Source organism: Embiotoca jacksoni, unplaced genomic scaffold, assembly GCF_022577435.1.
Source record: "Embiotoca jacksoni isolate LCO1_2020_lvr unplaced genomic scaffold, fEmbJac1.0.p SCAF_19, whole genome shotgun sequence".
Lineage (NCBI taxonomy): Eukaryota > Metazoa > Chordata > Actinopteri > Embiotocidae > Embiotoca > Embiotoca jacksoni.
This window is the reverse complement of record NW_027185329.1, coordinates 9,420,935-9,448,323: the sequence shown is the minus strand read 5'-3', so window position 1 is coordinate 9,448,323 and position 27,389 is coordinate 9,420,935. Positions and strand designations below refer to the sequence as shown.

At 41.8% G+C, this 27,389-nt stretch overlaps 1 protein-coding gene across 1 annotated transcript in view; it reads left to right on the top strand.

The window, feature by feature from the left end:
* The window catches only part of nr5a2 (nuclear receptor subfamily 5, group A, member 2), a 73,290-nt gene that overhangs the window by 71 nt on the left and 45,830 nt on the right, over window positions 1-27,389 (top strand). The window contains exons 1-4 of the mRNA XM_069153406.1: window positions 1-615; window positions 3,874-3,992; window positions 7,765-7,906; window positions 15,788-16,500. The exon at window positions 1-615 is cut by the window's left edge and continues 71 nt beyond it. Coding sequence (XP_069009507.1) covers window positions 534-615; window positions 3,874-3,992; window positions 7,765-7,906; window positions 15,788-16,500 — 1,056 coding nt within the window. The 5' untranslated portion in view covers window positions 1-533. The remainder of the gene's footprint in view (window positions 616-3,873; window positions 3,993-7,764; window positions 7,907-15,787; window positions 16,501-27,389) is intronic.

Sequence of the window (27,389 nt, the reverse complement as noted above, 5' to 3'; positions counted from 1 at the left end):
TTGTCTGCTCAAGGCTGAAAGTTGCACTGACAGTGTCACGTCAATGGGTGACGCGCTTTAAAGACTTTTGGAAAAGATAGAGGGAAAGTTACCATCGTCTTTTAACGCGGACGTTGTGCAGTTTACCCATTTATGCAGAGAGTGATTCCCGAACTCAGCGCGCAACCGCTTCTTACTGAGTGTCGAAGGACTCATTGATCTGTGGTCTGCGTTACTTCACAGTTTTTGGGTATATGTAATTAGACAAATTAAATTAGTGAAGTTGAATCCGCAGACAGACGCATCGGCGATGCAACCCTGCCGTTGGGAGAAAGTCTGAATCGTTTGAATCAGGCTATATCTTCAGAGCATGGTCCGATATACAGGAGACAGCGAGAGAGAGAGAGAGAGAGAGAGAGACAGAAAGTAAGAAATAGAGATCTAAAACACATTTTTGGGACACTTCGAGGTGGGTTTGCGCGAGCGTTTGCCTCTCGCGTCCAGGTGTCCCGCCGGGCGGTGCGGAGTCTCCAGCTCAGGCCGGCAGTGCTGACATGCTGCCTAAAGTCGAGACTGAATCCCTGGGACTCTCTCGATCGTATGGGGAACAAGGGCACATGCCAAGGAATATGCAAGGTAAGACCTACCATTCATTTTAATCTCTTTAGACTGCACGAGGCGGATTCACAGGCTTCCACTGAAGTGACTTTACGGAGCGTCATCGGACTGAAGGTCCTCTATGCGGAAAAGTTCGGTCCATGCTTATAACTATTACCTGACAGCCGTTAAAGTGGGCCAGTTACTGCTGACTGTCATCAAAGGTTAATAATGTATAATTTTGAGTTATGAGTTATAAATAACTACATATTAACTTAGCAAGTCATTATTATGACGTTTATTGAAATTTTCACTGCAGGTCTTAAACATGTGTTTGCGTTGTTCTCCCAGTTTTTACTCTTCTATAAAGACTTAAAAGTGTGCATTAGGATCCGTCTTGGACCCTTTTTTTTTTTTTTTTCCACACTAGTCTGTCCCGTGATCAAACATTTATTATACCCAGCTGTCACTCATGCTGAGAGTGTGCGGGCGCATGGTGCGTAATAACCGGGAGTGAGCAGAGGTTTAACTTTTAAAATGTTGTAGTCTTAAAATGAACCACCTGACTTTGTGTCAGCCGAATAACACATATGCCCTATATATCTACTAAAGAGGTTGTCTTCATATAGAAAATGTTAAGACAGAGTTGTAGCCAATTTATAAAGATGCAAAAGCTGTTAGAGCAGAGAATACTTGACCTCGGACTCGTAAACTTTAAAGCCTTTTAATTCTGGTGTAATTCATACTTTGATCGAATCTGCAAAATGGTAGTAATTGTGTGACAAATAAATCGAAACAAATTTATATTTTTCTACATAAAAAAACGTCTGTTTCGCCTGGTTTATCAAATTTTGACCTAAAATTAAATACGATTACAAAAAAAAGGGTAAACCCAATTTTAAGATAGACGGCACCAGATTTTATGATGCCACAGTATGAGATTTTATTTTGGCATCTCTTTTGACAATTTTTTTTCATCTCACTAAAATGTCAAAAATTAGGACAGAATTGCTTTTGACCTTTAAATGTGCGAGATTAAGAATCTGATTTTAAAAACGTGCTTTGATAACACATTTCAGGACACTTTTTACATTTATCAGATTGGACATAATTATTCAAATTCCCTCGGGCATACATTAAAATATTTTTTTCTTGATCTCTTCCTTTAAAGTAGACTACACATTGCGCAGCGAAAAATTAAAGAGGGTCTGCCTCTTATGCCAAGATAAACTCAGGTACCCCCCCTCCTCCTCTCATTCCCCCCATGTCATTCCACAGCAATATAACAGGACAATCAATTAGCCCGCTCCTGGTTTATGAGACGTTGATAACACATACCTACTCACTCAAGGCAAGGAGTGGCTTGTTAGGGAGCCGTTATCTACTTTTACAGACGTCTAAAAACAAGGTACATCCGACTGAAAAGAGATTTATTTTGGAATCGTCGCTGTTTTTTGATAGAAGGAGATTTTTTTATTATTATTATTTTTTTTTTGAGATTGAATGAGGCAGTGAGAAGCAGGTGAGAGATGTTCGTGACCGATGTGATTCTGCATCTTCCTTAAGGAAAGCACTCTGCGCACACTTTGTCTGCACACACCTGCGACTGTCAGGGAAGCAAGGATGCAGGGGGACCTCAACTAAATGTAGTTAATAAGCTGTATCTTTAGATACAAACTGCTGTTTACACTTTGTAATATAGACAAAACACACCTTTTTATGCTGTTTTAATTCATACGATGCGAAACTCAAGTAGCAGCAGAGATCAGACGATTTTAAGAAAATATTTGTCTAAAATCCTAAAAGACAAATGCTTTCTGAAAATAGTCTTTATTTGCGGAGGTAGGACTAGCACCAGCTGCATGTAGCCCACTAATTCATTATCTATTGACCACGGCATCATACACTTCATAACTGCAACCAATTTCCCTATAATGTCTATGTTCTTCATTAAAATGTGTCCAAATCCGGAGCTATCCAGCGTCGTGAAAACAGGCCTTTCAAATCCTCCCTTTTTGCGCTTTACAGCAGAAGAAAGTTCGGAAATGGAGTTTGCTTTGAGCCTCCGTGGGAAAAAAAAAAAAACGGGAACTTGTGGAACTTGTTGCTTCAGCTGGAATATGCAGATCCCAGCAGGGCAACGCGTTAACAAACTAGAAATCATGTCTAATTAAAAGGTCTCGGCGAGCAGATAAGTGCATTTCTGAAGCAGAGCAGTAGCCATGTGTGAAGGCCACTGAAGACGTCTATTGACAAAATATTTCCACTTTTACAGCCACATTCACTGAGGTTTTCCTGTTTGATCTTGGCTGCTTTTTATGATTAGTACCATAAACGCTTTTGTAACTGCTGTAAATGTCAGCTTGCCTGTTTGCTTTGCGCTGTCACACAGTCTTATACATGTAAGTATTTCTATGCGCAAAATGGGCTGCAATAAATACACCTCAAAATATTCGAATCATTTAATGTATCGAACCCCATAATATATATATTTTTTTTTTAAAAGCAAAGTTTGTGACATTTGACGCATTTCTAAATAATTTCTAATTTGCAATAATTCGTGGATTTTATTTAATGATTTACTTCTGACTCTAAATAATGACTAAAACTTTTTGGGGGCAAATTAGATAAATTATCGTGCATGTTGAGAACTTGTTAAATTGTCAATTTTTTCTCGCGCATGCAGATCGTCACATAACATGTTGCTGCTGCTTTTACAACACCATAAAGCATAAAAAATAAACTAAATATATTGGCCTCTTGCATTGCGGGTGATTCTTCGAGAGGGAAAAATAATATTGGTTCAAGTTGGTTTTGGATGTTTTTCTGCTCGCCTGCAGAGATAGGGGCTTCTCTGTGTGTCTTCATTTGTCTGTGGGCGGTAACATTTTCTCCTCCAATCCTTAAGTCTAATATCTCTCCATTTCCTCCAGCGATTTCACGACTTAGATACATGCATATTTATGAGGCTCACTTTCATGAGCTGTTTTATTTTTTGGCTCCTGTCTGCAACGCATGCAGAAGAGCGGGCAGTAACGGGGAGAAATAAATGGTCGCGTCCTTTCAACTCACTCCAAAATCTACTATTCATCGTCTTTCCCTCCTCAGAATTAAACCTCTAAAACTCCAACAGCATTTTTTTTTTTTTTTTTTTTTTTTTTTTTTTTTTTTTAAATCTCCTTCAGTGGCGACGCGTGGTTCCCTGTGGTTCATTTTGATGGATGAAAGCGGGCTTTTGGAAAAGAGATTGCTCAGCACTGAAATAGACTTCTCTGTGTGTCCGTGTGTCCTCCGCAGCACCCCAGTTAAAAATGATGGACTACTCATATGACGAAGACCTGGACGAGATGTGCCCCGTGTGCGGAGACAAGGTTTCAGGGTATCACTATGGACTCCTGACCTGCGAAAGCTGCAAGGTTGGTGCCCTCAATCCTAAAATACCCCCAAAAATACTGGACCATAATGTTTCTGCAGTAACAAAACGTGTGTACGTCGTTGTGTGCTCATGGTGATCTGCTTTGATATCTAAAATAGCATCATGTCTTCGGTTGTGTGGTCCAAGTTATTTGTAGATGGCTAATTCATGGTGTCAATGTAAAGTTCCTGTGGTGCATCAAGGTGTGTCAGTATTAGGTTTATGGTGACTGAATGATGTTGTCACAGTCTGCTTTCTAGTGATTCAAGTGTGTTTGTAGTGGATATTTAGTACTGAAGCATTAGTGACTTCTTTTTTTTTTTGTATCATTTCCTTGAATATTTGTGGTAATTTAAAAATACATTCTGTCTTTGCATCATGCTTGGTTTTTAGTGTTTCCTTCTCGGCCTGACTTCAATAACCACATTTGTGCAGATGCACTTCTTGCAGATACGATTTTGCATGCTAGGCATTTAAGTTGACATTCTTTTCCAGTGTGACTTGCAACAAGTGTAACTGTAGAGCAAAATTTCAGTTCCTCACTATTAACATCACAGGAAAACCAACAGTAAAGAGGCCGAGGGTCAAATATTGTTGTGACAGATGATCTAACAAACTCTTCCTGTGAGTGTCAGAGGATTTTGTAAAGTGCCTTGGAAATTCCTCGGAAAAGAAACAGAAGTTCAAAAGCACGCAAATAGGGCTTGTTTTATTTTTGTTTTAATTTTTTGCAACCACCAACCACAGGGAGGGGGGTGAGGATTTAACCCATGAAGTAAAGTACACAATAGCGATGTTTCTGTTTGCACAAGCTTGTGCCCTACGTCTAAAACTCTCATCACAAGTTCATTAGGAGCTCAGGAGCATTGTCTGGTAGCAAAATGTTTCCATATACGCGGGTTAATAATGAGGCTACACAGCAAACTGTTGCAGCTTCATTTGAGCTCTATCAACGACCTGTTTGTCCCTTTCTGCGTCTTTCCGCTGCTCTCCTCACCATCGAGCTAATAGGCATGCCCCAAGTTTTCTTTTTTAAGTCCAGTAAAGCTGTCGGCACAAAATTAAGCTAAGACAAATGTCTCTGTGTTCACACTATTCAGTGTAAAACCGCAGCTCACACTATTGATGCGGCAGTGCGCATTTCTTGCCTATGTGGTCATTATTCAAAGCAGATGTTATAGATTTTATCCCATATTATGACCTTGAGATGCTAAGCATTTGCTTGAAGGAAGACGTCAGTGGCATCTCTGCTGCTTTTCAGCCTCAGCAGACTCGTGTTGGAGAGCCAGTCCCCACATTTCCCTGTTTGGTTGAAACATTTTGGTGTGCATGTGTGTGTGAGCGTGCAGGATGCAGATGAAGAGGTCATTTCATGAAGTGCTGTATATCCTTGTTGAAACATTAATGTTATTGATAATTACCTGAAGCTTGTCATTGATTATGTCTAAAGTGTAGGCAGCCTGTTCAGTAGCAGTATGATCATCAGGGCTGGAGAGATAGATCAGCCTGTTGACATGTTACAGGTTCATTTTGACATTAAATACGCTATCAGTCAGGCATTGCGATCCATCTTCAGTATGCTCTTCCAAGCAGAGCTGAAGTTAAATGTAATTCTTAGTTTTCTATTAAAAATAAAAACACATCCATTTCAGTTTTTGCTTTGTGCTACCAGAGTAAAAGACTCATATTTTCCAACTTTGTATTATCTGTTTTACTTTTTAATTTTGGAGATTTTTTATACATTTCTAGAATTTGTCTGACTTTATTTGTAACTACTCTCTCCCCCTCCTTGCACCCTGTCACCCCATCCCTCCTTTATACCCTTCAACCCCCCCCCCCCCCCCAAAATGCAGTTGTGAAATAGGACTCACTCGTTATCAGTCAGATTTTTGGATTTTTGCCGGTTTTGTACTGAGGGACACATAGACACACACATAGACACGTGCAGAAAGAAAAATCAAATTAAACAAGATTATTCCCCCCTTGCACACGCACACGCACACGCACACGCACACACACACACACACACACACACACACACACACCTTTATTCATGCATACATACAGTTTTAGTTTCTACACACTAAACCACATAAAGTAAACATGATACCACATCATACCTAATGAAGCAGGGTGCGCGGCCATTTTTGGAAGCTGAGAGTGCAATAACAGAACAACCTTACAAAATACTGACATTACAAACAACTAGTTAGAGGGGCAAGGGTCAGACTCATAGTGCACAGTGGGCATTATCAAAAAAATGCACTTAACACCCGCAAAAGTTAAATGAAAAGGAATAGGAGCAAAACAAGCTGAGCACAAGTTAGAGCACATGAGAAAGTAAAACAGATACAGGAGAGGGATCAGAGGAGATAAAGCCGTAACATAAATTATAGTTTTCCGTCTTCTTTGTTGGACTTGCTGGTCAGTATTACATTTAGTAAAAGCTATTTCCTGGCTGCTGTTTTTTACAGGGAGAGTGGAGTGTTTTTATGATGGAATACCAAGGTCAGGGATACCCAAATACTTAATCATATCCAAATATAACATTAGTATGAGTCTTACAGCTTTAGAGCTTTCAGTTTTATTTCAGATTTCATGTTAATTAGAGGGGTAATTTTTTGTACAGTTGTAAAGGCAGCAGAAGTTGCTTGCAGCAGTCTCTTGACACATAAAAATGAGCCTCCACTCGTGCCTTTTCTTGTTTTGAACTGCAGCTCAAACGAAAGCCTCTCAGTGAGATGTTGTCCGCTTTATCTGCAGACGTGATATTGTGTGGTTTTAAAGCATGTTTGAATCCAGTTTGGTTCTGATATTTATAGCACACGCTGTGTGCTAAATGGAAAATTGGAGAGAAAGTTCTCTCTGAAGCATGGATTTTTTTTGGCACTGAGAAGTCGATAATCCAAAACCGAGTGCAGTGCTTTTTTTTTTCTTTTTTTTTTTTTTTGACAGATCAGGCAATGCAGATTGTCAATTAAATTTGTGTTTGGTGAGATATTGACAGCAGCACGTTCTTTTTTATTTTTATTTTATTTTAAAGACCAGGTTTAAGGATTCTCCTCCTAGGTTATGGATCTAGAATACGTTAATACCATCTTCCCTTCGTTTGATTTTCACTGCTGCTGCCGATAATAAATTCCATGTTGCAGGTATGAATCTCTGTAATCCCATAACTGTGAATAATGGATATAATTTATTGGATTTTTTTGGACTTCTGTGCTCATATTTTTCAATAATTAAGTGGAGTGTTGAAAAGATGCGTAGCTTCTAATTCCTGGAGTCTTTACGTGAACAGAGAATATTGAGAATTGGAATCTACACCTTATAAAGTAGTTTATAATGCAATGAAATTGTGAGTAATGTAATGAAAATGAGTAAAACAGGTACGCAGAGAATTTGTATTTTTTGTACAAAGCAGAATACAACTATGACATAATGTGAATGTAAGTTTGTTAAAAAAAAAAAAATCCTTATGAGACTTAATCAAGACATATTACAAATACTCAGTTTTCATAATTATAAAGCAAAGCTTTTAGAAAAACTAAAACATTTTTAATTTGTTAAAAGTGTGTCTTCATGTCGTGCTTTATGTTCTTTGTCTGTATGTGTCCGCAAAGCATCACATCAATTGGAGAGAAGCTTTCAAAACTTGTGTGTGTGTGTATCCATTAAGCCTGTCCCTCTCCATCTGTCTGAGAGTGTGAATGGGCCAATTACCATCGCATTGCAGGGGTCAAGCGGGTTGACGTCTTAATTGGTTCTCTCCGCAGGGCTTCTTCAAGCGCACCGTCCAGAACAACAAGCGTTACACATGTATAGAGAACCAGAGCTGCCAGATTGACAAGACCCAGAGAAAGCGCTGCCCGTACTGCCGCTTCCAAAAGTGCCTCACCGTCGGCATGAAGCTAGAAGGTACAGGAGCATGTTTACATTTTTACACTTCAGGTGTTTGGCTTATAGCAGAGTGACTTACAGTTACAAGTTTTGCAGATGTTTGGCTTCTGTAATTTGATGTGATTCCAGCTTAAACATGAGGTTATGATGACTTAAAATACAGGGAAGTGATGTGTTAAAAGTGCAACAATGTCTGGTGAATAATATGTGGTGATTACAGGTTTGGGATTCCTCAAAATAGACAAATTGGACACAGCTGTTGCATTCAGAAAAAAAGGGTTTTCACATCCAAGCAGCCAGCTATTGTAATCAACTGACCGATGTGATTGCAATGTCTTCCTCAAGGGTTCTCAAACAGAGCACATGGATGTTACTAGTGCTGAACATGTGACTGTTCAGTTACCGTGTGCAGGAAGTCCGCAAAACCCTTTACTGAAGTAAAAGTAGCAGTACAGCAAAATAAATACACTCCAATGCAAATAAAACTCAGGCAGTGCAAATTAATCATTGGCAAAAAGATGCATATAATGCAGAAAACTGTCCTGTATGAGTGATGTACTCATATATATATTATATTTTTGCATTATTATTGTTGTGTAAGTACCATTTAACTGTTGCACTTTTAGTGTTCTATAACATAATCATAGGTTGTGTGTGTATAATACTGATCCTCAAAGTAATCAATGACTAAAGCTGTGAAATAAAGTGGAGTTAAAAGTACGATATTTCTCTCTGAACTGTGCTATGAGGACAAAAGAGAATAAAACAGGAAATATACAAGTAAAGTACCTCAAAAGTACTGGTATTACACTCCACAACTGAATGCAGTACACAGACTTCAGCTTCACTTTCAAGTCTTTTCAAAACATATTTCACTTTGGGAGAATATTTATGTTTTTATGATGCATATTAGGGGCTGTTTTTTGCTGGAGGATGTCATGAGTAGTTTACCAAAGGTTTAGTCTTTTCTAGGGTTTGACAGTAAACAGCAGTCCCAAAAATGTGATGTACACCTTAAAGTGCACATCTGCAGGAGTGGAAAAGGAGATCCAGGCAGTGTTATTGCGTTCTGTACGCTGCATCACATATTTTTCAAGATATGATGCCTGTTTGCAATTACTGTTTCTGAAAGTTGTGGAGGAAAAAATTATAACATGGAGCAGCTAAAATTGGAGGCTGACTGCTTCTGGACTTCCCCAGAGGTGTTTTAAAATCTTCTACCAAAGTCGTAGTGAAACGACAGAGCGTGTCTTATTCCATTAATTCGCAGCTGAGCAGAGTTAATCATACCACATTAACTTCTATAGAAAGTCAGTGTGAAAAAAGTCTTCAACGACTGATTTGCACATGAGCAGTTTCCACCCGAATTGAGATATCCACCATCTATAAAAGGTTAATACCTGCTCTGACAAAATGATTGCCCGTATGAAAGTAGAAGATTTTATTTATTTAAACATCTAACAATGAACATCTCAGTACTATCTGCTCTCGAAAATGTATACCAAGAACCTTTTGAGGGGAAACCTTCCCTTGCGTTGCTTATTAGTGTTTGAGATGAGGTCAGGGGGAGTTGGGGGGTATCTGGTAGCCGCTGTGCACTTAAACTTGCCAGACAAAGTAATAGATAAAATATTAAACTTGGCGGCAGGGCGAGGATGGTAATGATGATACTTTTGGCCGGCCGCTTCGAGGCCAGTTTGTTTAATTTGAACACGGCTCAGAATCTTATTCAAATATGGCTATTCAGAAGTGACAGGTCGGCAGGGCAAGAAACATTCTTCTGCTGTTTAAAAATAACATTTAAAATCACCAATTTTTCCACACGCTAGTTGACAGGTTTTATTCTGAAATCCCTAATTTTGGAGTAAATGAAGGAACCTGAAGGTCATCTTTAAACTAAATGTAAAAGGAAGGATTTAAAAAGGTGAAAAGTTACAGTGTTGTCCTTTAAAAAGTGCTGCAAATTATTTCGACGTTTTCAGTATTTAAATTGAAGTAGGTGCTACATTATTCATATACTTTCAGTCTAATATTGAGATAAAATTCTTCACACATTTGTAATTTAAACTTATTTAAAAATCCCTGGACCCCTCAAATGATCACATACGACTGAGAAAAGTTAATATGCTAAAGAAATAAGACCCTTAGAGAATGAAAGTGGAACAAAGACAGCCCAACTAAAATCTTTCCGGAGGCTTCTCCCTCTATCTGCCATGTGCGGTGTAATTAATTGCTGTTAATTGTGAATGGCCGCTGGGCAGAATGTCCCGGCCTGTCATTTTCCAGCTGACACGGGTGGGGAGAGAGTTAGCGTTTGATTTGTGTTGCTGGCGGTAAGTTTGGGCTCTGGGGCAAGACGGGCCCTGCAGCACTCTGTCAGGGGCCAGAAGCTGCAGTGGGCGACTCCTGCCACAACCAGTAAAGACCTCCAATACAGAGAGGCTGACACCCCTCACCGCACTGTACACACACACACACACACACACACACACACACACACACACACACACACACACACACACATCCAGCTCTCTGTGGTAAACACATACATATATTCATGAGAAGCCCAAAAAAGGTGCTCAGAAGGCCACAGGCGAGAGGGAGAGACTGTCATTTCATCAAAAAAAAAAAAAGAAAAAGAAATTGTGTACAATAGCAGTGAAAGAGTAAAGGAGGTTTAGGGTCGTGTGCTTTGTTATTGCAATCCTTTCATTCCAATGCACAGCGGTTTGCAGCAACATATGATTTCATGATATCCAGTGGAAACCAAATGTTAGGAGAGTCTGTATTTTTCTTGAATTTCTGTGTTTACTTTTGTCTTTCTGGTGTTGCTCAATGTCCCTCTTGTTTATTGATAAGTGTGCCAACCAGTGAGACAGTCTGAACAGTTTTAAGTTTGCTGTGAGTGAGGCAGCGTGTGTGTGTGTGTGTGTGTGTGTGTGTGTGTGTGTGTGTGTGTGTGTGTGTGTGTGTGTGTGTGTGTGTGTGTAATGGCAGATGAGTCAGAATGAATTAAACAATGTTGTGACATGTCTATCACCTCATCCCGGCACTATGAGATCAATCGCTTTATCTTCACCTGATAACAAAACAAAAACTGTTACAAAGAAGCTAAACACCGCAGCAGCATATCACATTCTGCCCTGCTTGCTTCTGCCACAGGATAAATGACTTACCTCTGACCTGGTGTGTTAACATTCAAGATATTTTCCAAAGTAAAAAACAAACAAAACAAAACCAAAAAAAAAAAAATCCCTTTTTCCTGGCAAAGTAAAGTGCAGCCTCGTCCAGACTCTGTTTAAATAATCACAGGTTTAATCCTAAAAATTAACACTCAATTTAATCTAATCTTTACCCTAAAATCACTTTAACCACAATCCACCAGCTGCCAGCATTACTAATTATTTTATGTGTATTATAAAATTATAAAAAGTAAATTATATGTTCTGTATAAAAAGGTATTTTTTTTTCTGTTAATTTATCATTTCAAGTTACTTTCAGGGGAAGTTGGCTCATTATGTTACGCACTTCCACAGTAAAAGAAACCAACTCATCCACAGAGCATGGAGACTGGCAGCCACACACTCCTCTCACCACTAAAACACACATGCTACCATGCTGTAAAAGCACTCGCTTCTCCGAATGCTGCACAGCCTCTCTGGCAGCGTTGACTCATTGAGAAGAAAAAAAGAAGATTTGATCCATTAGAACATCACTCTCTAAAGCTGATGAAGCGTGACGTATCTGAACAGCTCCCACTGGCAGGATTTTCCTTTTTGCTTGCTAATAGTTACCTAACATCTTATGCCTCACTGAGCCGCCTAATATTTCCTTCGTGATTGTCTTAAAGACAGATCATAACAGTAACGTTTGTGGCTCTGAGTACACTTCAGCTCCATTGTGCGCTTTTTGAATAAACAGATCTTCCATAATGTTTGATTATAAAGATGGTGATTAGTCGCTACTCAAAAAATTTAAATGATTACAACATTGAGACACAGAACAGTAATGCCACTTATTTAACTGACATGTTCCTGCACAGTTTGGAACTAATGAATTATGGATAGCATTGTTTGCGTCTAATTGAAGCAGCCATGTAAACCAGACATGGTAATACACTGATATATAGATTTAAGTGGCGACTTATGGAAACAAATGAAACTAAGTTCGGACTTGTTGCTCTCACAGCATCACTGAGTCTTTTACATCTATGACGATGTCCAGCTTTGAATTTTTAACCATCTTTGCATGCCATTAATTCTCATTCAGATTTAAATGTATTAATTACTATGAATGCAAAACCCCTCAAGAGCCATTCAGCTGGAATTAGCACCCCCAGCTGAGTGTTTGTACATTCCTCTCTGCATCTCTCTCCCTCGGCTTTTTATTTCCTCCCTGTCTCCATCTTTCTCGCTCTGATTTGTCTTCCATCAGCCTCCCAGTACCTGCGGTGGAAGGCAGGGAGCTGTCCCATTACTTATGCATAGGTATCATAGGTATTCATGTGTGTGCATGGGATAGGGCGCATCCAGAGCAGGGGCCACAGCCCCGACATGACAAACAGGGTGTCAGCAAGGCTCCGCGGGACCCATTAATATGCCGGCAGCCGACAGGGATCCTCACCTACGCACGCTTAATATTCCTGTATATTAAACAACAATAAATCAGAGGATATAAGCACTGAGGGCTGTGTGTATGATGTGTTCGACTGCGTTAGGGCCTGCGTGTAGGTGTGTGCAGAGAAACTGTGTGCTGTAAAAATGCAGTGCATGTGTTTGCTTGTGTTTTTTGGGGGGATGGGGAACGGGGTTTTGGTTGGGTCAGTTTGGAATTTTATGGATGGTGTCTGCCAAAGTCTGTACATGTGTGTGAATGTGCTCTCAGACGTTAATAAAGGGGGACTCGGAGTGTAAGACAGCATCAGCATTTTAGACTGGCTTTAACCCCAAAGCCTCACCGCTAACCCACAACAGCCCCTCGCTCAGATCTTTTTCACACTGACAGAATGAAGTTTCTTCTTTTGATTTCAAAAAGGAAAAAAAAGTACCTTCCTTTCTTTGTGTGTTAATTTTCTTTACATATCATCTTTGTTTTTACAGTTTAAAGTTGACATTTTTCAATTTCTTTTTCCTTTTGTCCTCTGCCTTTGTGCTGACTACTAATCACTGCGCTTTCCAAATAACTCCTGTCAGGCGAGCTGTGTGCAGCATAGTAGTATTTTTTTTTTCTTGCATTTTCCTTTGATAAATGTTGAATTTCCGTTGGTCAGTCATATTCTCGGTAACTATTCAGTTTGTCTCGTTTTTACTGCAAACATCAAAAAACGTACAGAAACCATTTGTAAACGACACTGTACAGGCTTTTAAGAAGGGAAACTCTATTTCTGCTGGGTTTTAAACATTTTCTCATGGAATCGTAAACACATTTTTATTTCAAAGCGGTAAACTTAAATAAACTGTTCTTTTCCTGGTCAGACTTTGATTCGTTGGGACATAGTCGTCTGAAGTTACAGGATTATGTGATTGCTTTCTCATCATAAACTCAATATCTGTAGCATGTAGCCCATTAACATCTCTCCTCCTCACTCAAACACACACACTTATCTTCTCCCACAATACACAGGCATCCTCTTCCCCTCCTCCCCTCCTCCCCTCCTCCCTTCCTCTCCTCCTCTCCTCCTCTCCTCCCCCTTCTATATTAATCTGTGTTACATGAATGCAAATCAGCTTGTTTAATTAGAAACAAAGAATCCGTGTGTGTGTGTGTGTGTGTGTGTGTGTGTGTGTGTGTGGTGGTAAGACCTACACCCCCCCATCCTGATATTCATGATGTGATGTGGGTCCCTGGGTCCGAAGCAGGCACGAAAGGCAGTCGGGGCCTAATTTTGTTTTCCCAGTAGGGCCTACTATTAGTTTCTCAGCTCATTAATTACGCTGTTGTGGAGAATCATTAATAGTTAAAGTCGCCCTACAATAATATATAATGGATACATTTGAGGGGGCTCCTGATTTCTTCTTTTTTTTCTTTTGATGTGTGATCCATTTTTTAACGGTCATGGTAATCCCTGAGCCCGGGCGAGTGGGCACTGCATGGAGTTGACCTCAAGCACGTCGGGAAATGATTCTGTGAGTGTGTGTGTGTGTGTGTGTGTGTGTGTGTGTGTGTGTGTGTGTGTGTGTGTGTGTGTTCAATCACTGTGTATAAATTACATACCATTTAAGCTGTCAGGGGCTCTCCAAGGTGGCGGAGTGTCTGGCTCACTCCCACTCTCTCTGTGATCAGGACCGGCGTGTGTGTGTGTGTGTGTGTGTGTGTGTGTGTGTGATGTTTTCCATGTTAGACATTCTGTGTTTGTGTGTGTGAATGGTGAGACAGTCAGCATGTGGCTGTGAGTGTGAGCGTGAGTGTGAGCGTGAGTGTGAGTGTGAGCGTGAGTGTGACTGTGTGTGTGTGTGTGTGTGTGTGTGTGTGTGTGTGTGTGTGTGTGTGTGTCTACCCTCTCGGCATCTCTTGCTCAGATCAGTGACAGACATTTTTTGTGACGGAGGTCATTAAAATCACTCCCAAAGCAGCTCAGTGTGTGTGTGTGTGTGTGTGAGTATATGTGTCTTTGTGTGGGTGTCTGCCCATCTTTACCCTCAAACTTGAATCCCCCTCCATGCTCTCTCCACACCCCCTCTTCAATTTTCTTCTTCTGTTCTTTCACTCATCCGTCAAGACATCACGACTTACTCACTATGTTATCTGACCATTCAGTTTCAATGAACAGGCTAATGTATGTGCATATATTTACATATTGAGTTAAATATTTGGGTTTCTTTAAAAGAACCTTAACAAATACAATAAGACATTAGTCTATAATATTGTGGAATATCAGTATTATTAGTGAGTATTTTTCTGCTGCATACTGTAGAGTCCCAGACGTCCGTTGCACGCTGGGCTCGGCGAGCCTCGTCAGAGTAAGAGGTAATTAAGTATGAATAATTAACACCAGCGCCCCCCCAACTGAGAGACAGCAGAGTAGCTTCCCCACGGCAGCAGTCGGCCAGATCACACATGGCCCTGGTAGCAGTCCACTGTGTGCCCAGTTCGTTCATTAGAAATACCCGTGGCAACAGACTCGTTGTGATCCTCACCACAGGATCCTGCACTGAGGGGGGAGGCAAGGGGCATCATGGGTATATTTGTTTCATTAGAAAAAAAAAAACAGTTTACTTATTATCAGGATTTTCAGCCTTTGGATTTTTAAAAAGACAAAGTTTCTGCTAATGGACAGTTGCATAATCAGAGAGCATTTTTAAAACATGTATTTTGGAAAGTGAGCTGGGATTTTTTTTGAGTTTCAGCCTTTGAGGTGTGTAGTTTGGTAGGCAGAGTTAGCCAGCTGTACAATGATCATTCAGCGGAGTGGTTCATACACGTTTGAGCCTCTGGTCAATGAGTAACACTGCTATCTGTTAGACCTGTGGGGTTTTGGAGTCAACAGGTAAATGTCAAGTGTAATCACCATATGAAAACCTTTGCCCTACTTATAAGTTATAAGTGAGGAGTTCACCTCATTTGTGCATGCATGTATGTGTGTACATATTGTGGACTATCTTATAGTTTTGATAACACATGGAGGATTTAGTCTGAATATTTGACAAAAGTCAACCAGCCAAAGTCTGTCACCTGCTATCGACAAACTAGGTTTACTTTGGTACCAAACTACACACCTCAAAGGCTGAAACTCAAAAAAAATCCCAGCTCAAACTCTGTTTACTTCATGGATTTATCATTCCGGGTGAAATAATTGTTATATTTATTAATGTAAGTGTGTCAGACATGGTTAGTGCATACTATAGTGCTAATTCTGTCCTCTTCGTTTCTTGTCTCCTTCTTCACCTGTCTTCCTGTCAGCTGTGCGTGCGGACCGCATGCGTGGCGGTCGCAACAAGTTCGGCCCGATGTACAAACGTGACCGGGCCCTCAAGCAGCAGAAGAAGGCACTGATCCGAGCTAATGGACTGAAGATCGAAGCCATGAGCCAGGTGATGCAGGCCGTACCCACTGACCTCACTATCTCCTCAGCCATCCAGAACATCCACTCAGCAGCCTCCAAAGGCCTTCCACTGAGCCACCATGCTGGCCACCACACCAGTCACCACCATCACCACCACCACCATCATCACGCCACTGCCCTGCCCCCCACAGACTACGACCGCAGCCCATTTGTCACTTCGCCAGTCAGCATGGCAATGCCGCCGCATGCCGGCAGCCTGCAGGGCTACCAGGCGGCCTACGGACACTTCCAGGGCACGCGCACCATCAAGTCCGAGTACCCTGACCCGTACACCAGCTCGCCAGAGTCCATCATGGGCTACGCCTACGTCGATGCCTACCAATCAGGCTCGCCACCCAGCTTCCCCCACCTGATCGTAGAGCTGCTAAAGTGTGAGCCGGACGAGCCGCAGGTTCAGGCCAAGATCCTGGCCTACCTACAGCAGGAGCAGGCCAGCCGAGGCAAACACGAGAAGCTCAACACCTTTGGCCTGATGTGCAAGATGGCCGACCAGACTCTCTTCTCCATTGTGGAGTGGGCACGCAGCAGCATTTTCTTCCGTGAACTCAAGGTAGGTGTGCACGGTCCAGTTAAGTCCTGTTTTTGTGTTGTTGTTTTTTTTAAATGTGAGCAAACGGTTACTTAATTTGTACTCAATCTTATTTAAACAACTTTATGTTCATAGTTTGGGGTGTGATTCTTACCGGTAATGACAGCACACTATTTAAGCTTTAATTCTATTTGCAGTAACTCCACCGGCCTTTAATAAATCATCCTGCGTTTTGTTCCTGTGCTAAATCTTTCACCGTGTTGTCATCCATAATTGACAACACTTTACACAGTTCGTGAACATCATCTGTTCAATCCTTTATCTTCAGCAGACCTTTAATTTCCTTTTGTATGCTGCGGCTCAACACTAATGCAGAGTGCACACGGCTGTAGGGGGGGAGGGGGGAAGGGGGAGGGTGGGTCTGTCCCACTGCCTGATCAAAATTCAGCAGCCACTTGTATTTACCCTGCGCATGACACGTTTTTTTTTTATGGGTTTTGAAAACTTTGACGTTGAGCTTCGGGCACATTTCATCCCAACACAGCCCGTCTGATGGTTTTTATGTGAACTGAAATCCGTCCGCTTGCAGTATTCCTCAGATCTACGTTAGCGCACACTGTGTGATGACGACTGAGTCACAACGGCAACAAATTGTGTTTCGGTTTTTGCTTTTTGTGATCGACTTTCTTTTGAAGCATTTTCACCAGGTTTACATAATCTGCCACGTCTCTAAAAACAACCAACCTGAGCCTCGTAAACATTGTGTCCTTTGTGACTGGTCATCACAGTCATTTCCAAATGTCCAATGGGAATTGTGCACGAACGCCTCACTGTAAAATGTGATGATTCCCACTCCTATTCATCGCAGAGCCCGAGGGAGAGTCTGTGGTGTGTTTGTGCGCTCGCAGCTTTATTTGCTCTGAGTGAAGGTTAATGTTCAGAGCGACATGAAAGGCATTTGATTAGTCTGTGCTTCACCTGTTTTTCTTCCTCTTGTCTGATTTCTCTGTCTGTTTGTTTAACACCGCATCGCCAAAGGCTCAGCTGCATATTCATGGGCCCGGGCCTGCTGCAAAGTCCCCTCCAAATATTTAATATTATTTAGTTTTCAAAGGGGAAAATAACAAATGAAATAAATGTAATATTAAAAACTGAGCCAATTACAACACAGATAAGAGTCCTTGAAAAACACATGTTGACATTTAGCATGCGCCGTGTTCCCGCTATTGACATTTTTGAGATCTGTATTTGCATTCACCTCATAAGCACAGCACAGCACACACACACACGCACGCGCACACACACACACACACACACACACACACACACACACACACACACACACAAAAGCTCATTGTAGGGTGTGGCCACAGCTAATAATTGTGGTTTGCCCATTAACTTTGAATGATCATTTCTGTTGCTTTGTGAAGCCTCTCTATTTGTCACACCCTCATCCTAATTCAATTATCTCACCCACTTGTGTTTGTCACTCCCTGATTTGCCGCTGAATGAGCTGTCATTATGTTTGCCTAATGACTACCAATATTACTGCAGCTTAATCGTAATTGAGCCGAGTGCCTGTTACAAAGGTAGAAAATGACCTGAGCTCAATGCAGGACAAACCTCTTTCTCTGGCCCCAGCCTTTCCCCAAAAAACAACAAAAAAAGCACCTCTCCTGCTTCTAATGCACAGGCCCTGTTAGTGTTCGGGGGAGGTGGGAACGCATTTCACTCATGTGAGGGGGATAATTGAACTTACCCCGCTTCCCCAGTTTTTAAAGAGTCATCTAACGCACAAGGGGGATTGACAAATAATGTGCTAGCTGTGGCGCCGACAGATTTTCCCACACACTCCGCAGTCCTCTGTTCCTTGTTTGTTTCTCATTAGCAACTATTGGGAGGCCTGCTGAGGCAGATTAGTGTTGGAGATAGTGAGGATAATGTGCAAAACATGAGCTCGCCAAACTGATATTGTGATTTTGATATTGAGCTAGTTTTTAAAGGCATTTTAAGGGCTTTTGATTTTAATATTCATATATCTCCCAAATTGTTAGTTACATTTTTTTCACCTGTGCTTTGGATTAGTTCATTATAATAGAGTGTGTGTACTGTGCAGTGTGTGTGTGTGTGCGTGTAAATGTGTTGATATTCTACTCCAGTGCTAGCTTTGTTTGCTACTATGCCATTCAACACCAAATTAAGTAGAAACACCCACAACCTCTCCACTTTATTATTATTATTTTTTTTTATTTTATTGTACTCTATTAATCCCCGAGGGGAAATTATTTCGCTACAGCGGCATCCCGAGGGGGAGCTGCTGCAACAGGCTGCCACGACCGCGGCGCCAACTAACCTGAGGTGCATGTTTTTGGGTGATGGGAGGAAGCCGGAGAACCCGGAGAGAACCCACGCAAGCACAGGGAGAACATGCAAACTACGCACAGAGAGGCCCAGGACCGGATTCGAACCCAGAACCTTTTTGCTGTGAGGCGACAATGCTAACCACTGCATCACCGTGCCGCCCAATCTCCCTGTGAAAATGCTTTTGTGAATTTGCTTTTGTCTATGTACAGTATGTTTGTGTGTGTGTGTGTGTGTGTGTGTGCCTGTCTGGGTGGTGTGTGTGTGTGCTCATACATGCATGCATGCTAATAGTTTTGTATTGCTCAAGTATGACAAACATTGTCAGTGTTGTGGGATTCACCTCCATAGATGCTAAATTACTGAACCGTGCTTCTGCTAAAACAACCGACAAATAGTATCTCAGTGTTTTAGCCTCTGACTGCTAATTCAGTTGAAAATAAGATGTTTTTGAATCTGTGTGACCTTCGACTTCTCGTGCTCACACAGACCTGACTGTTAGACGTGAGGTCGAGCCTGAAAGACAGGAAGCGGCGGTAGAATTAAAAGTTTGTCACAGGAGTAGTGTGCCGATGTAGGAAGTTATAAATACACTTTCATCTCACACACACACATACCCACATTAAGACACAGACACCACTCACACATTACGCACAGCCCCCCTCTATTATTAGCTCCGTAAGAACAAAAGAATTTCTCTGGTAATAGAGCCAAGCTGCAAGGGTGTGTTCACGGCATCTGCCAAAAAAGTGTTTAAAGATTTAGTTTCCATAAGTTGGCCTCGGTCACAAGGATCATAAATATTTAGCCATTAGGAGAACCTTCTAAAGAGAACTCCCTATTCTGCTCCAAAGTGGCACACTGCCTCTTTTTCTCTCCCACCCCCTCCTCCCCTTCCTTCGGGGAATGAGGCATGACGTGAGGAACATTTATGTCTAACACCTTGTCCGGGTGGGCCCTAGCCGCCAACCTACTTCGGTTTTGATTGGTTTAACACATCGACAATTAGAGTGAGGCCGGTCTGGTGCACTGGTTTTGAAATCAGAGAAACAGTGACGAGATGAGGGAAAGGTCTGGCAGCACTGAGAGCACCTGTGGTCATTTTATAAAGATTTGAAGTGAGTTGAAGACAGGTGCATGTGTGAAAGTGTAGGTATTTGTTCATGCATGTCGTCATATTGGCATCTAGAAATTATTTTAATATGTGTGTGTGTGTGCTAATTCTATTTCGCCTTTAATATTAGAATTAATACAAGTTTGTGTTTCCCATCATATTAGTGGTGATGCAGCTTTTTTAATGTGTGTATTGATTCTTTCATTGAAAGAATAGATTGTTGCTCATGTGTACAGGACCTTGAGCCTCGGCTGAACTCCTCATAACTGCCACTACTCTCCTCTGAAGAAACTGAAAGTGTTTTAGAGCAGGTTGATGTTTGATGACCATTCTTTACTTTATTCCTGAAAAATGTGCAGTTTGCTGTTTTTTTATGAGTATGTTCCAGAAAATATTCTGTTGGATCAGTATATGTTATGATGCAAAATTGTGCTGCTGTGTTTAAAAATGACAACACAAGGGGCAAATGTGTATGTGTCTCGGTGACATTTGCGAGCAGAGCTGGTACTCTGCCATCCCTCCCTCCCTCGTCCTCCCCTGTCCTGCCATGAACCCCTCTGCCCGCCCTGCTGGCTGTATGTCAAACCAAAGCAGCAATCCATTAAAGGATGCTTTCACGTTCGTTAAAGAGAGCTAGTGGCAGTGCTCAGTCTTGAGTTTTTGCATGAATATTGTTGCTTGGTGCTGCTGCATTTCACAGATTCAGCTTCCTAATTGATAGTCGCCTCAGTAAATCACAAGTTAGTGCAGCCCAATGAAGGCAGTGTCTGCAGGTATTTCTTGATTTAAGTAAAGAAAAGAAGAAGGAGCAGATATGCACTAATGTCGGAGAGCATTTTAGGAAATTCTCTGATTGAAGCAAGATGAGGGTGTTGGGAGAGAACACTTCATGGACAGCGTTCAAATATTTAAAAAAAACATTCTGTCCTACTTATACGTCTTAAAGACACCTCGTCTAATGTTCTTGCTTGTACTCAGTATGAGAATACTTTAACTGAGTGTTTGCATGTGTATTTGCACTGTGTGTGTGTGTGTGTGTGTGTGTGTGTGTGTGTGTGTGTGTGTGTGTGTGTGTGTGTGTGTGTGTGTGTGTGTGTGTGTGTGTGTGTGTGTGTGTGTGTGATGGTGACTCATCTGTAGCTGTGGCTGGTCCGGTGCTCCTTCTCCTCCATTGTTCCAGCTTTGGGATGGCTAGCCTGACTCCTCCCACAAACACAATGGGAAGGAGAGTTTAGCAGGGCGATCGGGACTATTGGTGATTCATATGTTTATATCTTGTAACTATACTTCCCTTTCACCACAGACACCCCACCCTCTTTCCTCTCTACACTCTTCAAAAACAAAGACGTGTGTCTGGTGTCGGCACGACAAGCACTTTCGTGTGCCTTGTCAACACATACCATACAGAAGTTAATAATTAATGGAAAACACCACAGCAGACAATACTTTTAAATAACCAAATGTACTAAAAAAAAAAGCTGTTGCAGTTCAGCCATATCAAAGTATAGAAAAAAAACACAATGTATCATCAATAATAATCATCATATGTTATTTTCTGATAAACATGGTTTTTTTGTGCCATGTTAACATTATGTTTTACTGTCACTGCTTCAGGTGGTGAATTTCTATTCTCTCCATAATGCCCTTCAATAACACCCAAAAAAGGAGATATTAGGTTGTTGGATTTAATGAAACATGGACATATTTGTCATGTATATCTCCTTTCAAATAGATTTTCCAACTCTACATTTACAGCAACTCTACATTTACAGCGTTGACCTTTCCCCAAAAGGAAACCGCAAACATTGCCATACCGACTGGTCCAACATTCATGATTAGGGAGCAAAAACATATTTTTTTTCCCTCCGTCTACTTTGGCCAATGAATGTTATGTTATTGACAGAGAGAGTTTTTGGGAAGGCTGCCAGTGCCAAAGTACAGTATGTGTCAACTTACTGTCAACAAATAAGGTCTGACAAAACCATTCTGAGTTGGTTGGCTGTATAAAGTCACAAAAAAAAACCTGAAGATAGATTTTAAATCACAGCTCCATTGCAGAAACAACAAAGACATTTAACAGAAATGATTACACGTGCCAACATATAAAACAGAAGCAGCGTTTGCAAGATGTGGCAAGAATACTAGAAAACAATAGTTACTTACTATTATAAGTTATCAGTTTTGTCATTTACAAATTACAATGCAGCCTCCAAACGGACTCCAGAATGGGGCCAATCTTATCATTCCCAAGTGCAAATTGACATAATTTAAGGTTATTTGGCAAAATCGAAATGTCTCAAATAGAATCTGAACTAAAATTGTTCAATAACGAGGTGAGAGTGGTATTTTCATTGAAAAGACAGCATTATTAACACTAAACACTGTGTATCCGTATATTTAGTCCATGCACCTGATAAAAATGAAGCAGGGAGTAAAGTACCCGTGACGTTTTCAAAATGTAGCTTCACTGTTTATTTTAGTCGTCCAGGGACAGTTGTTTGGGGGGAATCCAGACAGGTTTTTGTGCTGCTCTGCCTCCTTCTTTTTTTTTTTCTGTTTTGCTTTGCTCTGAATGTAGCGGGAATGGCAATAGCAGAACTGAGGGCCATTATGTTGAGGAGGAACTGTATTAGAAGTCTTGTTCCCTGGGAAAGCTCCCAGCTGAGATGGGACCGCCATATTGGATAAACAGATGGCGAGTGAGAGGAAAGGACAGGCGAAGAGAACAGAGGTGAAACAAAGAGGGGAGATGAGATGAAAGAGAGATGAGTAGAGGAGGAATGTCAAGAGAGTGTAGGGGATAGGGAAGGAGAAGGAGAGGGGATAACAAAGAGGAAAGAGAGGAGAGGGAGAGGTCATCTCCCATGTCTCTCTTGTCACATTTGCTCTCAGCTGTCAATTTCCTATCAAATATTGGCAGAAATGCAACATTTTTAAAATTTTGTAGGACAACGGTATCTTGCTCAAGGGCACTTTAATAAGAATACTGATTAGCACATTGGCTGAAATATTTTGAAAAATATAAAGAAATTCAAATTCATTTGAAAAAAAAACAACATTTAATTTAAAATTTTCAAGGGTTATTAATCTTATGATTATATTTACAAACTCACACGTCAAGCTTTCATACTACCTTTGTGTTGTTTGAAAATGAAAGAGAAGAACACAAAGTGTTGAAATATCTAGAATAATATGAATTCGGTTAAATTGGACATTGAATAAATTTTGATACAGCTCAATTTAAAATTAACATATACAAAAATTATAAATTTATGTTAAAGAGTCCCCCATCCGGTAGTCGGACATTTTTGGACAGCTCTTCTTTATTCAGTTCACTTGGGTTTAGTTTTACTGTCATTAATTTCCCTCCAACGCAAATTTCAAAAGGTCTTTAAACACTCAGAAAATATAAAGAAATCCGCAACAACCTCAAAAACAAGACAGGCATTTTCAAGCAGTAGAATTATTTACACCACCGACTCTTCTCCACTAGTTTATTGGACTCCTCTAAGCGGCTGCACGTCAGTCAATCACGCTGCATGACAGATCCCGGGGGTGGGAGAGGAGGGGGGCTGATGTTCACATCTCACACCTGAATATTCTCCACTTATGGATTTACCCGAGTGAATAATGTAAGGTCCTCTGATGCGCCCCACTCTACACTGCTGCATAACCCCCCCCATCCCCCCCACCCCCACCCCCACCCTAACCCCCCTCTCACCCCCCTCTAACCTCCCTCCTTTCCATCTCCATCCATAAATATTGCATGAATTTACTTTGGTGAAATTATACTTACACCACCTACCTGCCCAGTTCAGACTGGAGGGTCTTTTTTTACAGTCTTGGTTATCCTCCTTCTGCACACACACACACACACACACACACACACACACACACACACACACACACACACACACACACACACACACACACACACACACACACACACACACACACCTCACACGCAGTCGTCCACACTCACACCATTTTTTCCATGACCTATCCAGGAGCAGTTTAATTTTCAAGGTGCATGTTTGGGTGTGTGTATAAGTATGTGTGTGTGTGTGTGTGTGTGTGTGTGTGTGTGTGTGTGTGTGTGTGTGTGTGTGTGTGTGTGTGTGTGTGTGTGTGTGTGTGTGTGTGTGTGTGTGTGTTGGGAACAGAGGGGGGTGCATTGCCCCTGCTCTGTGTTGACCGGTGATTGCACCTTTTCTTTTTTTCTTCACACCCCATAACTGAGTGGAAATTAATAAGCCGTTTTAGGCGTGATCTGTGAACCCTGGGAAGTGGTATATCTATACCACCCTCCACACACACACACACACACACACACACACACACACACACACACACACACACACACACACACACACACAGATTCAGAGGCTGCAATGTCTGTCTTGTCACAGAGGTCAACGGTCCCCCCTTCAACAACCTCCCCTCCCGACACCCCAATCCTGACAAACTGCGAGCGTGATGGGGTTGGCGGCCGCACGCAGTTGGCAGAGATTTGTAACTGTGTCCCTGGTCCATTGCATTTGAATTATTCTGCAGGTTGTGCTCCCCCCCAACACACACTCGCACCTCATAGCATGCTCGCTTTACATTGGATGGGGAGAAAGAAAGAGTAGAGAAGGACATGAAGAGAAGGAGGGATGAAGGAAAGTATGGAGAGAAAAAGAGGAGATGAGGGGCTTAAATGAGTTACAGATAGACAGAGAGAGAGAGAAGCGAGGCAAATACTGTGACAAGACATTGAAACCGAGCAGCAGAGAGAGAAAGAAAGCCAGAGTGAATGATTTAGAGTGAGAAAAGACTTGGTGACCATGAGAGAAAGAAAGGACAAACTCACAGATGGAGTTGGAGACAGAGAGATATACCGAATGAAGATGGAGACAGAAAAATAAAAATAATTGACCAGGAAAGAAAAGAGCGAAACAGAGAGAGAAGAGAGGGAGAGAATATGAGAGAAGGATAATGAAGGACGACCAGAGAAGGACAGAGAGGGGGGAATAAGGAGGGGGTTAAATGGGAAGATGAACAAGGGACTGTGAGAGGTAACGACCAAGGGCAAGAGGAGGAGGAGAGGGGGCATAGTGAAGGACAACAGGGGAGGGTGAAAAGAGGACCGGTAGGTTGGCGGGGTAGGGTGGGGGTGAAAGGGGGGAACAGGTGGAAGGTTAATGGGCCTGGAGCGGATCCACCAGACGCTCTTGGGCTTGATATATGGGCCCTGGGCCTGGCGCGGGGCGTAAGCTTTCAAAGATATATTATTTCATTTGAGGAGCAGCACCATTCTGGCCGACAACCCTCCCACCCCACTCAGCCTCACCCTCGCTTCCACCAACACCCCCCACAGCCCAGCATTTGTCCAGTGATAGATGACACACACCCGCACCCCACCAACCCATCCACCCCAACACACGCACACATGCACAAATACACATGCAGTATTGTCAACCCCCCCAACACACACTCCCGTCGCTCCTGTACAGACTTCTGTTGTTGTAGTCAGGAGACAGATGCAATTTTCACTTATTTTAGCGTATTGGCCATATCGATTTGTCTATTAGACTGTCAGTGTGTTTCTTTCTTTCTTTCTTTCTTTCTTTCTTTCTTTCTTTCTTTCTTTCTTTCTTTCTTTCTTTCTTTCTTTCTTTCTTTCTTTCTTTCTTTTTCTTTCTTTCCTTCTGTCTCTCTTTCCTTTACAACCCCCCTCCCCCCTGCCGTGAGTCTTTCTCCCCAGGCTGCAGGCAGGTCTTATGGCTGTGTTTTTTTAAGTTGCTATTTTAGTGGTAACAATATCTGTTTGATCAGTAGCTCTGGGTAGGAGCAGGAGTTTGGGGGATACTTATGGGAGGGAGAGGGTGGTGGAGGTTCACAAAGGCCTCTTTTCATTCATAAATTATTGACCGTCACGCAAGACATCACTCTCTCTTTTTCATAAATACTGTAAAACGGCCCGCCTGAATTTTTTTTTCAATGCTACCAATACAAAATGGGAAAAGTCGATTTTTGGATGCGTGTATGGTCAGTCAAAAAAAAAAAAGAGCATAAATCAGACATTAGAGGCAGTTCTTTACCTGGAAGGCTACAGGTTGGACCTCTTGCATGTCTTCCTCTCATTGAAGCGCCCCTCAGCGAGACACTGAAACTGAAACACTATTCCAAAAGGTACCATAAGTGAGACATGCACATACAAGTACAATACTGTACTGTATGTGTCTCAGAAGGTCAGTGGTAATTTCTTACTCTACCATGAGCAATGTGACGAAATAAAAATTGCAGACATGTATTTAGTTTGAAGCTCTTATTTCCCTACATCACTCTTTCTTTCCTGGCAAAGCCAGAGTCTGCATTTTCCGATAGCCTCTGCCATGCTGTTTGAGTGCAGGCAAACACTGATCTGTCAGAAATCAAGTTTTCCAATGTCTTCCTCACATCCCTTGATGGTTGTAGATTCAGCTTGAAGATACAGCCATTCCAAACACTGAAGTGGTCCCGTAGGTCCAACCCCAGGGGACTGCAGGAGCCCGGAAGGAAGAACAGGAAACTTGTTAAAAGAGAAGATTTAAGGTCGCCCATCCCAGAGGAGCGGCGGCTTTAAGGAGACGACGGGGGTTGGGAGCTTTTAGCATGCGCAAAGTCTGCTCATCTACTTGTTGCTTTGATGAGGGATGAAAGGCTGTCATGAAGTACAAGTTTACAGAGCTCTGAGCAATGATAGACTCAACTGTCCTCAACATTTCCTCCTCCTTCTTTCTTACTCAAGGATTTTTTTTTTTTACTGTTTTAACACTTTACTGAAATTGTCTCTCAGTATGTGAGAACACTGACAGAGCTCTGACAAGACATGCAGTTGTTGACAGATGGACATTATTGGACCAAGTCTCTGCACCTACTAAACCTGTAAAAGAGATATGTCTCTGCGGTCCAGCTCTGCCTTACGCCATCTCACCCTCTTCTACAATCCACTACCTATGTAGTAGCAAAGAAAAGCAAAAAAATTGCCTCCACCGCCTCTAGAGTTTTTCATTTTCAAGCAAGTTAACACAGCCTGATTCGCATTTGTGAGCACTTTGGGCATTCGGCAGGGGAAAGAGCAGGTTGTGTTTAAGTCTTGTTTGAGGATGATCAGGGTAAAAGCCTTTTTTATTGGCAGGTCATGCTGCTTGTTACGACGGTGACGCCGGTGACTAGGCTGTGCCGTTAGCCTCGGTGGCCCCCGAACTAACACAGTTGTTCTTTCACAAGTTGGCAACAGTCAGCCAAATCAGCAGAGAGAGAAACAGAGCGAGAGAGGTTGAAAGGAAAGGAAGAAGGAATGAAAGACAAAGAAATTGGGTAAACAAAGTGGATATGGGGACTTGATTTAGTTGGCCGGGCTGCTAACAAATCAACTCAACGGCGTGCAAACACTTTACACACTCCACTA